The following is a 17823-nucleotide window of genomic DNA, read 5'->3' as shown; positions in this document are numbered from 1 at the left end:
ATATATATATATATATATATATATAGAAACATTTATTCGAAATAGTACACGTGGAGACATCTGTTAGGAGCTACAGTAACTATAAAAGTATCGAACTTTATCAATATCTCGAAGCAACGTTCGTCAATGCGGGAGGCCCAACTTAACCCCAAAATAGAGTAAACATTTAATAAAAATTACAAAGAAAAATCTATCAATAATATTTCTATTTAATTTCAATAGAAAGTAACATAACACGTATACGAATAAATAATTCTAATCTTATTATTGAAAGAAAATCTGAATGACATAATTGAAAGGATTATTTGTTCCGGATAGTTTCAATACGCCTATTTATAATTGACAAATTATGGCTAATCTTATTCGAAAATATCGAATTAGAAAAAAATAAATATGCGAATGACATTTGAAAAAACAATAGATTCACTTTAGAAGATAAATATAAAAAGTCGTGCATAGGAACAAGGGTGTGCAATAACCATGCAAAGCGTTGAATATTTCGATATAAGATTTTTAATTTAGAAAGATTCTCGTACTCACCGAATTGTAGAGGCCCTTAAGGGCCTATGCTGTGGATTCCAACAAATTATATTCAATTCCTTTAACACTGAATACCAAAAACACTTTTCCGAATCACTTGTCACTAATTAAAGGTCTCACGATGCCAGCCATGACTGCCATTTAGCTCTCATTTACTACGCCAATCGCAAGATGGCAGAACGATGCAATGGAAATATACTTGTGAGTTTTCAACTAAGATTATGTTTTCATTGACTGTATAGTTATTTGATTTTTTAATAAAATACAATTACTTTATAGGAGAAATTTAATAATTATATAAAATAAATATAAAACTGTAATTAAAATTAAAAACTAGATTATAATTAATATAATTAATCAAAATATAAAATAATATTTTTTTCGACGTATATATAAATTAATAATTATTATTTTGAGTAATAAAAGTAAAAATAGTTTAGTTTAAATAAATATAATTTTGATGGTTTTAATGAATAAGTATCATTAATTTATTAGTTTGTTAGTTTATAACTTTATAATTTTGTAATTTTAAATTAACCGCGTTATGAATGTCACGTAGATTCATACTAGTTGTCTTACTTTGACTGTGCGCGAGAGGTTATATAAATTATAAAAAATGGTGAAAATTCTGAGGAAAGTGATATTTCTGGATGAGTTAAAACCGATATATCATAAACCTTTCTGTATGTTTTAATAATAAATATTTAATATATATATATAATAATGTATAATTAATATTATAGGGAATAGGACAATATTACTATGGAAAAAGTTTGCAGAATATCACCCTTCATTAGGATTATTTATACCTATTGGTGCAGTAGTAATTTCGACTTTAAGTGGAATTGTATTTTATAAAAAACTCCATGAAAATCGTACTCCAAAATATTATGAGTATATTATTGGTAAGTATTTAATGTTTATTTTCAATTAGTTACATTCTTATATAAGTGTTCATATATAGTGTAATGTTGATAAAAATTTAACTCTAAATTATATTAATTTATTTTAAATCATTATAATATAAAATTTTATATTTATTAAATTTCAGTTATGAGACCCGATGATCCAGCAGCTTCACATATTAGAAAAAATGAGTCATTGAAACTAGGGAAATTATATGAAACGGATACGATACTTATGCCACATTAGTTGTATGTTACTTGATTAATATAGTAAATAAATATCTGTTATTAAGTAAAATCATCATATACAATAGTTTTAAATTATTTTATGAAGAAACCAAAAATTAAAAATGTAGTAAGTGTAATTAAATAATAATATATAAATAATTTCATATACTCATATATATATATATACATATATATATATGTTTTTCATATATATTCATATATATATATATAGATGAATAAATTTAAATTATATATAATATATAAATTATATAAAACAATATTGGAACAAAAATTCTATTGCATTGAAAATTAAATCTTAGTTTTTTTAATAATATTGATTGTATGANATATATATATATGTTTATATTGAATAATATATGATTGAATATATTCAAATATTATTTAATAAATATCTTAAAAGAGCTTAAAAGAGACAACTCAAAATGTAGACAACACATTTAGGCAAAAAAAAGAATGTAATAAATAAATGAAAAATACATTTGAATTTTTGTATCCACAAATGAAATGCGTATCAAATTTATTAAAAGTTACATTTAGAAATTTATAAGTAAATATATTCTATTAAAATAAAAAACAATTTATCGATTTATCAATCAAATATAAATTGTATTTTATCAATCACATTTAATCCTGATAACTATAACGCAAATATCAAGAACTTTTTACTAAAGTATCTTGAATAATTAATAAATGAATTTAAATAATATAAAATAAAAACTTAAATTAATAGACTCGAATAACAAATATTATTCATGCTAAAAAAAATTTTCAATTTAAATGTAAAATATTCGTAACATTGTTTCGTAATATATATAATAAATAATAATTGATTAAATGAAACGATGATTGAAAAAATTATTTTTATTGATATTTGATTATAAATCGCTTATTACGATATGAAAATAAATTTAAAAAAAAATGCATAACAAATAGGCATTTATATTAACGATAAAAATTAAAAAAGAAAAAAATAATACTATAATATAGTATAAAATAGNTATATATATACACAAATAGTTATAATTTAAAAAAAAGAGCCAACAATAGAAAACAAAAAAGATACAAAACATTTATTCGCATCAAGTATGCAACAGTTTAACCTAAACCTGCCCTGATGTAGCAGGAGAATTGGTGTTGCACCTGATGGTAGCGCGCAAGATCGTGGGATCATTACGACCTGTGTCTCCTTCCGTGCATATACCCATGACGGCGTAACATGGATGAAAGTTACCGGGTAATAGAAAAGAGAGAAGAATAGAGGATGAAGGAAGATGATACAGTTCGGAGCAACGAAGAAGGCTAAGTTGATGGCAGAAAAGATAGAGACACGAGTAAGAGCAACAGGAAAGAGGATGGATAAAGCGTGAAAGAGAGGGAGAGAAAGAGAGAGAGAGAGAGAGAGAGAGAGAGAGAGAGAGAGGAGGGGGGAAGAAATATCTGGCGAGGGATTTACTTTCCAAAGGACTAACTTAAAGCAAGGAGAAATAAAGGGAGTACGTATCGAGTATCGCGGACTGGAGGAAAGAAAGTAGAAAGAAGAATAGAAAACGGATGGTGGAATGAACAGAGTAAAACAGAAATACTAAGGGAAATAGAGTGGAAGGGGCGAGATGGGTGGGAGGGAGGTTGGCGAGCAGGGAGGGGTGAGGCAGAGAGAAGGAAAGCGGCAGAGAGAGTAGAGGGACCTCCGCACGATACGGACCACCCCTCGGTGGTTTGCCAGTGGTTCAGTCAGCGCTTCGCACCGGCGTCGCTTCTCTGCTGGTCGGTGATTTGTCTCGGTCACAGCCTCGTGCGGATAATCGCGTGGTTCATGTCGCAAGATCAATGAGAGAAAGACGTGTGCTTCGCGGGAACAATAACAAAGAGATCGTCACGGGTGCCGCAATCCGAGAGGTATCGACAGCATCGTTCGGAACAGGAGTGATTTCGCCTCTTCCGGTTAAACTGGAGGGCGAAGACAAAGGATCGCCGCTTGCAAAGTCGATGCCGCTTCGTCTCGTGGGTGTTTAAGAGAGTGACTTCCACTTGAAGTGAGGGAAGAAGGATCAAGGATACGGGACTCGAGGGAAAAGAAAGAAGAGGTAACGCAACGAGGACCTGAACGGGTCCTTAACAGCAACTGCTGTGCATGTCTCAAACCTCGTTACGAAATTTTTCACCTCACGAAGCTCTGCCTACGTCCCTGAGGTAAGTGTATGTACCGTTTCTATATATTTTTGTTTCATTTATTATTCACGATTTGTCACATATATTTATATATGTATATTTTCGCATAATATTTTCGCAAACGTTCACTTTTGTATACTTTTTACTCCAGGATGCAAAGAATGTTGTACATTAAGAGAAATTTTCGTGCATTTCAGAAAATTCATAAATTATACAAAGGGGGTGATTTTGAATATACACATTTAAATATATTTAGATTCTACCGGTTTAGATACTACTCGAATATGTTAATATATAATATGACTTAAGGGATAAATTACAACTTACATTGATCTTTTTACTTTTCAATTGCTTCGTAGTAAATTAAATTAGTAGACTGCTTATCTTAATAAGCAGTTTATTAAATATCTTTCTTTTATTTTCTTCTATTTCTTTCCTTTTTTTTTTTTTTTTTACTCTTTCGCTCGCGTCTGTTAGAATGGAACAGAAATTTTCGATCACATCAGGGAAAACATTTACGATTGCAACCCGATTTTACAACATCCTTTCATTGCAATCGTAATGTTCCATTGCAGTCGTCAACCAATCATTACGCGTGTAATGAATACATCGCATACATTTTCCATTTTCACGACCGATGTTTCGTAACACGAAACGTTACATTAACATCAATAATTTCCTAATCCAACTTCTAACGGCAAATCTTTCTTTTTTTTTTTGAAACAATTTTCAAAACACTTAAACGTAAATCTCTGACGGACGTTTCAATGTTCCTCATGAAACATCTTGACAATACTTTGCTTCCACCTCGCCGCGTAACACCGCCTCGAATTGTCTAACTAAGTTTCAGCGAGCGACGCGTGTTTGTAGAACGCGTGTTTAAACACCGATCTAAACAGATCGAGTTATTCTCGCGTGGTGTTTCTTATCTGGCGTTGCGGCATCCAACACGGGCACAATGGCCAAGTTCGGTAAAACGAGTCGTAAAACGAAACTTGGACCGCGGCCAAATCGAGCCACCATGAACCGTGGAACCGTACACGCCACCAGAAACAGCTGTTAATCCGACTTGTTGCACCGGGCAACCCACGCTCCCAATCTCACCGATGCGGTGCACCGACTCTTTTATTATTCGGCAACAATCTTAGCCACGTGCATTTCTCGTACCGTCGTTTTATTTATATCTATTTCTTCTTCTTCTTCTTCTTTTTCTTCTTTTTAATCTCTTTCTCTTTCGCCGAGTTTGCAGAAACTTCACCCCCGTTGTAATTAACTAGATATGGGGAAGGGAGGGGGTCGATAAACGCTTGTTAAGTACATCTATGTGTTATCTCGCGCAACTATTCCAGATGTCGGTGGCAAGGTTTAAACTGTAAGTCACATTAAAGCTTGGCAAATTCAACGATAATATGCAAATTTCGTGAACACGGGAATATTTCTTGCAATATTATAATAATAATAATAATAATAATAGTAATAATAGTACAGGTGTGTAGGTATTTTATTTATGATTGGGGTCTCGATTAACCGGATTATGATTATCCTCGTATACTGGAATTGCTATTATAAGAACGTTTTTTTTTCTTTTTTTTTTTTTTTTTTTATAGAAATGAAATAAGGTTTCTAGGCACGAACGATCGCGTGATTTTATAAATGAAAATTAACAGTATTAATGAAATTAATGAAATAGAAACGTATACGTGTGATATGATTATTTTGTAAAAGTAGTTTATAATATATTTGAATATGGATCTATTCTAAACTATAGATCACGATCCATAAAGAAGTTAAAGAACTTTTTGGAAGATTAATTTTAACATTTATCTATTTCAATACTATTACATCATCGTATTCTACAAAAATATTACGATCCTCTCGCTATTTAATTCAAATCGCATTAATTATTCTATCGCGTGTTAATACAGGAAATCGGAAAACAATACCGAAAAAATAAATATAAACAAATTATTATATAAGAAATATATTTTAACGTAATAATCAACAAAGCGAGAAAACTTGTATTTCTTTCAACTTCCCAATGGATTCTAAATAATTAAACTAAGAAGATTACATCGTATTATTATCTCGACAAGATTTTCCGCTGTTTCTCGAATAATAAAAACTCTGTCGACCGTTGGAAGCAATTCTCCTCCTCCTTATATCTTAGCAGTAATCATCCGTTCGACATTTTCCTCTCCTCCTATTTCATTCGCTCTCCGCTCTAACTAATTTTTTTTAATCCTTACGGGACGACGGGGAATTAAATCGAAATGAACTCCTGTATAACTGCTAATTGAAAAATACGCTGTCATGTCACAGTTATGTAAGATTTCCCGGAAAACGTGTACCGGCGTTTGCGCCAGTTGTGTGTACCGGAAACGTGGGTGGGAGATTTGCGATTGTTCATCAAGATGGATACGACCGGAAGTAACGTGTCCTCGCTTTGAATATCGATGTCGAATATATACATAATACATGTATATATAAATTATTGGATTAATATCGGTTCAACGCGATACAAAACTCGATTATATCGTGAAAAAATGATTCTTCTTTATCGAGTATCGCTTTGCAAGAGATTTTATCGCACATCAATCAATAGAACAGATTTTTTTTTCTATTCATAATGTACGATTATAAATAGAATTTTTTGTGATTAAAAATATTTAAAAAACAACGACACACCTATATTAAAATTGGAATTTTTTTGAATAAATTACAATTTCGAGAATTTCGGAAAAAATTTTCATTCGTTTAAAACAAATAAAAATAATGGAGATACAGAGAACTTCGTTCTCGATTCTTTTTTCTGAAATATTTGGAGAGGAGGAAATATATAAGAACTATAGAAAATATGCAACGTTCGAGGAACATTAATGGAATAAAGACTGTGAATACGAACCGATTAATTTTCCAATTCCTTTCTTTATTGATTAGCTGACAGACGAGAAAAAAAAAGGATTGATAGTTCTCGAATAACTATAATAAACGCATAAACCGACATACATCTTGTTTACAAGATATTAATATCGATATTCCTTTACGTGACGTGAACGAAATCAACGTAACTAATACATTAATTCGCGAATAAAAATAGATCTGCAATTAAAGATTTCTGCCTACATTTCATATATTCGATGTCATAACGATGAAAAATATTGAAAGTTGAAAGAGCAATTTTATTCGAGCACTCTTTTTCGTCCATTCCATTGAAAATTTTGCTTGGAAAAATTCTTTCAACATACATCAATCGATTCGAAAGAGTGGATATGAAATTTATTTCACAAAGAATTTTAATAATATGATGAATCTTTTTTTAAGAAGAGCCATAGAGATATTTCAAAAGAGATGATTATAGATATATTTTATGAAATTTTGCAGCTGATATACGTATAATAATATTCTAAAAAAACAAATAATTATATTTTCCACGCACAATTGGTCACGAAAGTATCTAGTTCTTTTAAGTATTTTATATTCTTCACTATAGATTTTCTTTTCAAATAATTAAATTAATATAGGATTCTATTCTTCTCCTAGATTATCCTCAATGAGAAACAAAGATATTTCTCAATCATCGTATTCAAAGATATTTCCTATTACTTATAATCATTGCAATTGCTCTGTTTCAATAATTGTTACAAAAATCGATCTTTTTTTTTTTATATTTTATTAAAAATTTTTTCCCACAAAACTGATAGATAAATAAAAGGAATGTTTTATTCGGGTATAACCTTCTAAGAATAGAATACGGCGTGAATTTCGTTCTTCGTATTCGCTACGAGTGCTCCAAATTCCACGACCGAGGTAAGTGGATCCCGAGGAGGAAAAGCTTTGAAAGGATCGAAGTTTACCAAGGATCGAAACTTGTGTCCGATGTTCCACGGTCTGTTCACGTTTTATCGAATTATCGCTCGTTGACGTTACGAAACCTTCAATAGGAGACAAAGTTCCTTGAAAAATCGAAAGTAGATAGTCACTATTTAACGTCGTGGAAAAAGTTTTCGAGAATATCGTGCTAATCATTCACACCTGTCGATCGACCTAAATTTCTTTTTCTTTGATCTCGATTCTATAATTCGAAGCTCGATTGTTCGACCGATTCTTGACTATGATTCTTCAAAAACTCGATAGAGAAAGGAGGGGAACGTGAAGAAAACATGAAGAAATATTTATTTATTTAACGATTATTAAATTTTAAAAAAATAATATTGGATAAAATTTTGCTGGAATTTATCGAGTGAATTTTGTAATTTTTTTTTTTTTTTTGAAAAAGGAAATACAAGAGAATACTTCTCAAACAGACAAGGGAAAAATTATATATATACAAATTTTTATAAAAATCATGATTTCGCGAAAAATTCTTCCTCAATATTTTGTACGTTTTAATTCCGAGGTGATTGTCCAGATTAAAAAAGAATGACATATATTTTTCTCCCATGAAAAAAATTCATTCGTTCGTGAAATATGAAATCTAATGAAATATGAATAGAGAGAAGAATTTTTATCTATCTACAAAATGGAAAGAGATTTTTTTCTTTAATCTAAGATAATTGCTCCAGTGATTAAAACACTAATAGTATAATCCAAAAATATAAATCAAATAATATTATATTTATCGATAGTAAAGAATTTAAACGATGTATCTCGGTTTCCAGATTCTTCAACATTCAACAGCCCATAAATTATTGGCTGAACCGATTTCAGAGGGGAAAACCACCATCCATACATACATACCCATACGGTATATATATTTTCCAAGCACAGAATGGTAGTTTTCAGTTCCACTTTCACAAAGGCGTATACATCAATATCTCCTAAATCGAGTCAATCTTTATCCATTCTCCCGATTCTTCGCGACCCAGGAAATCGGTTGAAACGACTAAATCGGGAAAGCGTTCGTAAACACGTTCCACCCGTTCCATATTTCAAATCCGTGGATTTACCATCTATTATTGTTATAAAACACGCTATTCTTTCATTCCAAATGTGCTACATTCGATTGGTTCGATCCGATGATATTTCCGATTATGAGAAACATATTTCGAAAGCGATACGAGCGACTAGATTATTGTTAATTACGTATAATTAATAATATCGTGTATTCATTTAATTTATTTTGTTCGTCTCTTATATAGTTTTATAATAGCATAATTATTAAGTATATATATATTGAAAGTTGAAATTTCTTTCTCGACGTTCGTTTAATTTGACACATTATATAAATTTCCAGAAAGTTCCTTTTGTGAAGAATGCAAATAATTTGATTGAAGAATTCAGTAACGTATCCTCTGAAAATAATTTTGAAAGTATATATTGTTAAGTGACTACCAATTTTATTATACTTTTTTTTAGCTATTCCCAATTGTATTCCATCTTCAGGCATTCGGATGAAATTTCTTCTTAATAAAAAGAACGCGAATATTTCTACATATAAAATCTCAACATCGAATCTTTTTCGGTACATCACGCGCACCATGCGTTTCTGTTTCACGATAAATCCGCGACAGTTGCCGATTCGAATCATTCAATCGTGACGTTTATTTCTCGGAGAAAGTCACCGATTTCCTGCCCCTTTTGAACTTGTGTCACTCGTTACTCGAGTTTTCGATGAACGAGAACTTATCGTGTGATCCTTGCTTCCGCCTCTTTCCCCTTCTTTCACCCACGGAAAAACTTTTAATGACCTCGCGCCTTTGAAAAATATTTTCCTCGCGATAGAATCCTTCCTTTCTTTTTTCTTTTTTTTTTTTCATATTTTTTAAGCACAACTTTTAAGAGCAATTAAAACAGATTCTCGATTCTTTTTTTCACAAAGCCTCGGATATTTGAGAAATTTACCCACTTCTTCCCTCTCTCCAACTCTCATCGTATCACAACGTATCAATTAACATTCCCAGATGAGGTGTCGAAGCTGTAACGAAGATTCTCCAACGATCCTCCACGATACACTTATTTTCTCTCTCTCTCTTTCTCTCCATTGTATTCCTCGTTGTCATCAAACTTTATTAAAGAATTGGACACCGTTCATCGTCATTAGCCTCCCTCGATCCTCCCCCAGGATTCAGCTATTTTCAATCGCTAATCGAATCCCTCCAATTTTATTCTGTGTAATCCGAGTACGAAACGAAAAATCCGGATGATATCGATCGCTCGCTCGAAGCGAATGACAAGAGACGTTCTGACGCGAGCAGAGACGATGTTTCGCGAATATTTTGACGAAAGAGAATTTTTCGCGATACTGTTTCGAAGGGGGTCGTTCTCTCTCGAAGGGGATTGGAGGAGGCCGGATCCTGTTTACGCGCGCGGTTATTTAATTGCGATTGCCAATCAATCGGAACAATTACGCTCGCTTAATTACCAAAATTTGTTTCTCATCGGCCGGCCTGATGATGAAGATCGATCGGCTCTGTTGTTTTTAAATTCGCTCGCCCATATTTGTTCTGAAGTTTCGGTCGAGATAGTTTTAAATTAAACGCGTAAGAGAAAGTTTTAAGAATTTTAATATGAGTATTTATTAGTATTTTTCAAGTGACATTCATCAATTAAGTAAATAAATATTAATAAATTAGAACGTCACGCCTCTTCTATGTTTATATTTTAACGTATATTAAACGATCAGACGATCGATAAAATTTATTTGTAAGGATATATTTCCACGTTGCGTTACATCATTATGTATAAAAATTTCTATTAATTCGATTAGAACGCAAGGGAGGGAGGAGTAGAGGGGAGATCGTTATAAAGGGTCGGTTAAATATAAAAGAATGGTCGAACATCTTTTTGAGGAAATTATTTAAACGGGTACCGGTGAATTATAGTCCGTTTCTCGCACAAAAGCGCCGGTTCAGTAATGGGAAAGGAATAAAGAGAAGAAGAAAAGGAATGAATTCGTGAAAGAAAGGTCGCGCACGACTCCACTTTCTTCTAGCAAGAAATTTTTAATAGAATATCTCGTCCACGAGACGAGTTGATCCAGTTTCAGTTTCCTCCAGGGGTAACGGCGGCCTCACATCTTCCTCCCGTTTAAACGGCAAAAAACGGTTCGCAGTTACACGGCACCCTTCGATTTTCAGTCTCGTTCATTCCCCTCCCAATAGGGAGTTCAATCTTGGAAATGGACTAGTGTTTAGAAGCGGAAGGAGTCGAAGAACGTTCGAGTCGAGAATTTGCATCAAAATCGAAACCGTAACGAGAATAAATCGCAATTCCAACATCCTCGTGTTTCGCCCATTGTTATTTTCACGAAGAATTTTAGAGAATTCTCCGTTATTCGTATTTATTGCTACGTTCCATCGTTGTGACAAATCGAGGCGATACACGTTGATGCGTGTACCGTCCAAACAAATTTTCAATAAAACGAACACCGTCAAAAGTTAATTTTCACGTCATCCAGTGAAAAATTATTAGAATCATTTATCAAGAGCAATTCTCTCAACAGAGATTACATAGAAATCATAGAGAAAGAAAGAGAATAATTTCAATTCGATAGAGCAGAGAAACAGAATTTGATTTTCATCTGATAGATTCGTCTTCCATCCCCATTCACCCCAATTTTACGATCTCATAGATGACATCTATCATATAATATTATCTACCATACTTACCAATTATTCTTATCTACAAATCACGAGAAAAATCTTTCTTCAAATACGATATCATCGCTCGATATTCTCGTCGAAGGGATCAAAGGAAGGGAAGAAACGACCCTTTGGAAATCTCCCCCTCCCTCGAAATCACGTTTCCTTTCGGCCTCGTTAATGGCGCGACGTGATCAATAGAGGGAGTGATTCGGACACGGAAAGCGAAAAGATTAAGCGACGAGGCCTTGTCGTTGCTCCTGTACACAGACGTGATCTTAGAAGAAAACTGTGATTCCATTTCTGAATCGGCAAAACGCACGCATATAATCTATAAAAAAAAAGAGAGGGGGGGAACGAAGAGAGTAGAACAATTCGAGCGAACGTTGCATTGAGAACGTACTTGGTCTTTGAGCAAGAGCAAACGAAAGCAGGGGCACGGTTGAACATTCGACCTCGAGTGGTAGCTTTTAATTAAGCTCAGTCTATTCGACGAATTAACCGCTTCGAGCATTTTTTTCTCTCTCTCTTTCTTTTTTTTTTTCTCCCTCTTCCACAGGCTTGCTTGACAAGAACATTCTATTAATTCGTTTTATTAATTAGCCAAGAGTTAAAACGATGGAAAATGACGGATTCTGACGGCTCGGAGTGTTGAAAGTTTAAGTTTGTCTTGGGATATGAAGATATATCGGATACAGAACAGACAAATTGTAACTTGGATCGATTGATGGAACGATCTGATCTAAACTTGGAACTCTGATCTTTTTCGTCACAATTTTTAAAACTTTGTTTACGATCCTAAGTTACATCTTTAGCAAATCAGATCTATGTAAGAAGAAGAGAGACTTTTCACGCAAATGGATGAAACGAATGGAGAATTAAACGATTGCTTCGCACGTGATTGGGAAATTCTGATGAAGATTTACGACAGAATCGTTACATTAAAAGTACGTTGTAAACAAATCGTTGTTTACTTAAGATGCATTAAGAAAGCATATATCCAAATATAGGCGAGATACTCTGTTCTATAAATATTTCCTGAAAAGTCGAGAGTATCTTTCGAAAGGTAATCATATGCCTCAACACGAGACCGCTGTTCACCCTTGCTGAATTCAATTCAATTTATCCTGCCAATACCCTCTCTCTCTCTCTCTCTCTCTCTTTCTCTCTCGTCTTTTTCGCCGACGCGCTCTAATAAATCGGCTGGCTTCGAAGATCGTTACTTAAATCGAAAGACGATGGGAAGGGAGCGAGCACACCGTGAGAGTAATCGCGTTGCTCTCATACAGGAAAAATCGAATTCTGAGAAGAAAGGTTCTGAGAAGAAGGCGATTTTGTGCAACGAATAATCGGGCAAAAATTTGTTCTCTTGTTGAAGATTCATTTATATTAATAATTAATAATTAAGAAATAGAGCGTGTGAGGATTATGATTCTAGTTGTTTTGCTTCGATTCAAATTCTTGTTTGAATTGGAATGGAAGGAAGGATTTAAAGTTGACTTTTTTCTTGGAGAAAGTGAAATTTCATTCCAATTTTCACGTCCAATTTAATCTTTAATCCTCTCTAAGAGGATTTTTATTTTTTAAACGAAAAACTTGAATCATACTCTCCCTTTCTCGAATTTAATAATTCGAGTTCAACTCGATTATAGGGGAAGATAGACGATTTCTCTCCTATTTTATTCCTCGAAATTCACTTCCCTCTATTCTTATTTAAATCTAAAAATACTTCGAGATCGAATAAAAATAAAATGATAAATTTCTTAAAACTTTCCACAAATTCCAGAAATTCTTCTTTTCTCCGATTATTTCTAATAAAACGATTTCAAAATCGTTGATTTAAAAAAAATATAATAAAAGAAATTCGAGTTTCGCCAAGACTGCTAATACATTCTCCACGCCGCTCTCTCCTCAGGAGGGATATGTCTCCTCGGGGATTCATCGGTCATCGGGAAGAAAACTCCCCTTCTGTTTCGCTTAAGTGCACCGAGAAACTCGTAACTCGCGTTTCCAGATGCTCCAGATGCAGAGAATCGGTAATTCCCGACCTGAGTCCATCCCCTAATAATTTAAATGGATAAGTTTGAGGGATTAGCGGACGTGCACGTGTACGTCTCTATCCGATCTGATCAAAATTTGCGAAGAAACAAATCTTGTTCCATTGCTAGTATCAAATGGACGATCTACTCCTATAACAAAGGCTTTGTTTCAGTTTCGATATCTGGAATTCGGATTTTTGACACTGATCAAACTCTCAAATTAAATTAAAGTTTTAAAGTGAGGAGAAAATAGATGGATGGAAATTAATGAGATTTAATACTTACTATTAAAGTAAATTTTGACAAGGAATAATTAAATATTACATATACACTTATTTATTTTACTTATACGTTATATATTTGAAAAATATTAAAAATCTTCTCATAAACAAATTCTCGAATCTTCGATTTATTCTTTCACGTAAAATGATTCGGTGACCATAGGAACGATAAATAGTGACGATTCGAAACGATTCTTTCTTATCGTATCTTATTAAGTAGATAATAAAAACTCAATAAAGTATAAGCAAACGACCTAATAAGTTTTTCTACCAACCCAGAGATATTTCGAGCGAAACAGGATCCCCGTGTTAAAGCCCGTGATATCCGAGTTAAAACCGAAAAGATGTCAAACCTGGGTCAGCGCCGTTTCCTCGTGCCGTTAAATACGATTCCGTGCGAAACGTAAAAAAATCCCGGTCAATTAGCTTTAAAGTTAACGACACCCCCTGGTTTTCCAGGCTATTAAACCGGCCGTTAAATATACACGGCGATCGATTACACCGTTTTATTTATAGGAAAAGTTTTATGTCGTGCAACTGGTGTTCAAGGAACTCACCCCCTTCTCCTTCTCCTCCTCCCCCGTTTTATTATCCGGTCAATAATCTTGAAAAAACATTGGGAAAGACTTGAAAGTTGGAGAAATCTATCCGGGGCCCCCTTCGTCTCAACGAATAAAATTTTTGTTTCGCGGAAAGTTTCTTGTACGTTGAAAATTACGCAAGGAAAAATCAAATATTCGTCGTTTATTAACGCAACTTATAACTGTTCCACGGTTTGAACAATTCTTAAAATACACGTGTTATATACATTATAAAAATTCGAAATCGTATTTCCTATAATTATAACGAGGAATTTTTTGCCAAATTTACTTATACAATTGGATAATGGAGTTAATTAGATCCACATCTCTATGAAATATTATAAAGAAACTTATAATAAATATGTAATAATCGTTAGGCAAAAATATCCTAATTTAATTATTCTTTTTTTTTTCTCTCTTTTTCTTTAGATTCATTATCGATTCCAAATCCATTGATCGACACGTACGTATACGCGTGTTACTTGAACATGTTACGTTAATTCATATTTCATATTATAATCCCACGTTCCACGTTTTAAATAACTAACGCTCTAAAATCTCCATAGAGTATCCGGAAAAGGAACCCTCTGCTCATTAACGGGGGAATTATCGTGTTCTCTTAAGGTAATGCTAATTACAAAACGAGGTGTACGGTCCCGGGTGTGCGCAGTCTAGCGTCTTAATAAGGTGTCGGCTAAAGTTCAACCGACTAACTGATAAAACTGGAGTGTAACACGAGTGATAAAGAGCCCTGTGTAGTCAACCGGCTATTAAACAGTAAAAGACTTGGACATTAGCTAGCCCTGCAACCGGTGGACCGTGAAACGTGTGAACGGGGGAAAGCACGAGTTGTTATCGAACGGGCTTGCGAAGGTTGGAGAAATACAGAGAATTTTCGATGGGCGCCATTTTGAAAAGCAAGGAAGGGATGGGAAAAATATAAAGGAGCATTTCGTCATTCTCTTTATAGAGATATCCAAGTTGGAATATTCCGTGTACGGGATGGAAGTATATTAGCCGACTTTGTTTCACGATTTTAACAAAAATACGGCCGAATTTTCGAATTATTCTTTATCTCATTGATACAGTTATAGCGTTTTCTTTTTTTTTCAATAACAGAAGTATTAATTCGCAACACGTAAAATATATATTACATCCATTTTTGGAATTTTATGACGATATTTTGTCGTAAATCTGTATTCCTTTTCGTAATTGCAAGAGATGAGAAACAATTAAAAATATTTAATTTTTTCGATTACTTGATCTTACGATCGTATTCATTTCAAGAGAATATTCTTCATTTTAGAATATTCGTACAATTTGTTTCAAGTATAGAGAAAATGTCAACGTTAATACATGCACATAGCTTTACCGGTTCTATAACGGATGGATGCAAGTTTCACGAGTGTATACCCCCTAATAAGATTGATCGATAATTCGTGGATAAGGTCGTCCTCTTCTCTTGCATTATTCAAACTTCATCGAGATTATTTTTTTACACAAATAACATGATGTATCTTCAACTTCTTAGCGTTATTAGTTGATTACTCGCTCGAGAGAAATGAATTCTCGTAACAATCCATTTCCTCCCCCTCGAGCACACAAATTTTACATAGCATCCTAGCTCTTTCTACGTAAGAGATATTTTAATAATAATTTTATCGCGATCAATTTTGTAAACTTCGTAACTTCAATAAAAATGAGAAAATACAAAAAAAGAAAATCGTTGCTTCGTTTCTCCAGACTCAAAACATACATGGACGTTAAATATTTGCTATTATATAAATCGTTCACACATACATCTTACTGTTGTTTAGATTCTATTCAAATTTTGTACATTATAGATCATTTTAGCTTGGACTTTACGTCCAAGAAAATATATCTTTTCGAATACTTACTCGATTTAAATCCAAATATTCGAATACAGAATAAATCATCTTGACCACCAAATTTCATGTACATGAAATTACATCTCTAATTATATTTGAACACTCTATTCATTTATTTTATCTCAATAATTATAATTTAATTGAAAGTAAAGACACTTCTTTGTTTCTCGATTATTTGAGTTCATACAAATTTAGAAGGAGAGAATATACTGTTCGAATTGCATATTAAAGTAGTCGGTGGAAAGAAAACGGACATCCCGAGGGATAGGCCTGGACAGCGTCGCCTCGTGTTGGAACGAATTGCTCGAGGCGAAAGGGTTCGGTCCAGGATTAAACAGAGGGAGGGGGGAGTAATCGTCGCCTGCGTAATTATATACTGTGCAGTGGTCGTGCCGCGGGGCTGGAATCTCATCTCGCCCTATAATAGAAAGCTTGGCTCTCTCCTTCGATCCGAGTGGATTATGAAAAAACTAATTCGACGGATTAACTTCGTTTCGCGATGTGGCCGTGAAAATCGATCGATCGATGGAATCTCGATTATTCTCTTTTTCTCGAAAGTTTAAGGTCAAGTTATCCAGTAGAATCCGAAAAAAAAAAAAAGAAATCAAGGAAAGATAGATTAAAACAACCTGATCTTTGTATAAGTACAAAGTATACATTGATTACACGAATTTGTCTCAATCTGATCGCAATGAGGAGAACGAAAGAATAATATTTATTTATAATTAAATGTTAAAAAAAGAGATTTTATATTAAAATTAAATTTCGAAACGGAGCTGTATGATTTTATTATTGGATAATAAAATAGATTAATCTTGCAAGATCTTCTCATTTGCTTAACACGATAATAGATCAAGGATAAAAAAAAGAAGATAAAAAACGATATTTATTCCCTCTTCATTTGGGGATTTGAAACGAAAATCAGTGATCGAAATCGAAATCATAAAATTGGGAAAAAGAAAGAGGAAAGGTTAATGTTTATTATTATATCGAGAGTCTATTAGTTTGAACTTCAAACACGCGACAGTAAACGTAGAAACAGAAACAGAAACAGAAGCGGGCAAGGGAATCGAGTCAGTCGTATTTAGTAAGCGGCGATCGTCGAATCCGCTTACGGGGATTGCGGTGTGCGAACATGGACGGAATAATAGTCGATCGCGCTAGAGAAGAATTTCCTGTAAATTGATGACGTCCAACGTTTCCCCCTTCGAATCACATTGATTGATTTTTTTCCAAACTCGAGTTCACCCTTTCATACCGAAAGAAAGAAAGAACCGTCGCGTAAAAGTTAATCGCGGACGGGAATTATTCCCTCGATAAAATTGCTTTCGAGCTATGAAGCAGAGCTGAAAATTAAATCTCTTTAAGAAGATGTAAACGCGAAAAAGCATTATTCACGAACGATCATTGATCTTATCCGTATAGAGAGAAGCGACGAAATCGGTGAAAAATCGATGAAAACCACCTACTAAAGTTTAAAACGAAACCATTTGATTCAAAGTACATTATTGGGACGCCGCAAATTCACCCTTTAATCCCTTTTCTAATTCATCAACGCCAACGAGGCGTCGAATAAAGCCTGTTTCTACA

The 17823-nt window shown here is 33.5% G+C and overlaps 1 protein-coding gene and 1 long non-coding RNA gene across 2 annotated transcripts in view; one reads left to right on the top strand and one right to left on the bottom strand.

Moving 5' to 3' along the window:
* LOC116184898 overlaps positions 1–686 on the bottom strand; it is a 33597-nt gene extending 32911 nt beyond the window's left edge. Inside the window, exon 1 of the long non-coding RNA XR_004149557.1 lies at positions 541–686. This is a non-coding gene — a long non-coding RNA (uncharacterized LOC116184898). The remainder of the gene's footprint in view (positions 1–540) is intronic.
* A 419-nt stretch (positions 687–1105) lies between these two features.
* LOC102678020 lies at positions 1106–1753 on the top strand. The gene is made up of 3 exons (XM_006610691.2): positions 1106–1223; positions 1284–1445; positions 1592–1753. Exons 1-3 carry the CDS (start codon positions 1157–1159, stop codon positions 1690–1692), a joined length of 330 nt encoding a protein of 109 aa, XP_006610754.1. The 5' UTR covers positions 1106–1156; the 3' UTR covers positions 1693–1753.
* The last annotated feature ends 16070 nt before the right edge of the window (positions 1754–17823 follow it).

Source organism: Apis dorsata, unplaced genomic scaffold, assembly GCF_000469605.1.
Source record: "Apis dorsata unplaced genomic scaffold, Apis dorsata 1.3 scaffold_74, whole genome shotgun sequence".
Lineage (NCBI taxonomy): Eukaryota > Metazoa > Arthropoda > Insecta > Hymenoptera > Apidae > Apis > Apis dorsata.
The sequence above is the reverse complement of the archived record's forward strand: the minus strand, read 5'-3'. Positions and strand labels throughout refer to the sequence as shown.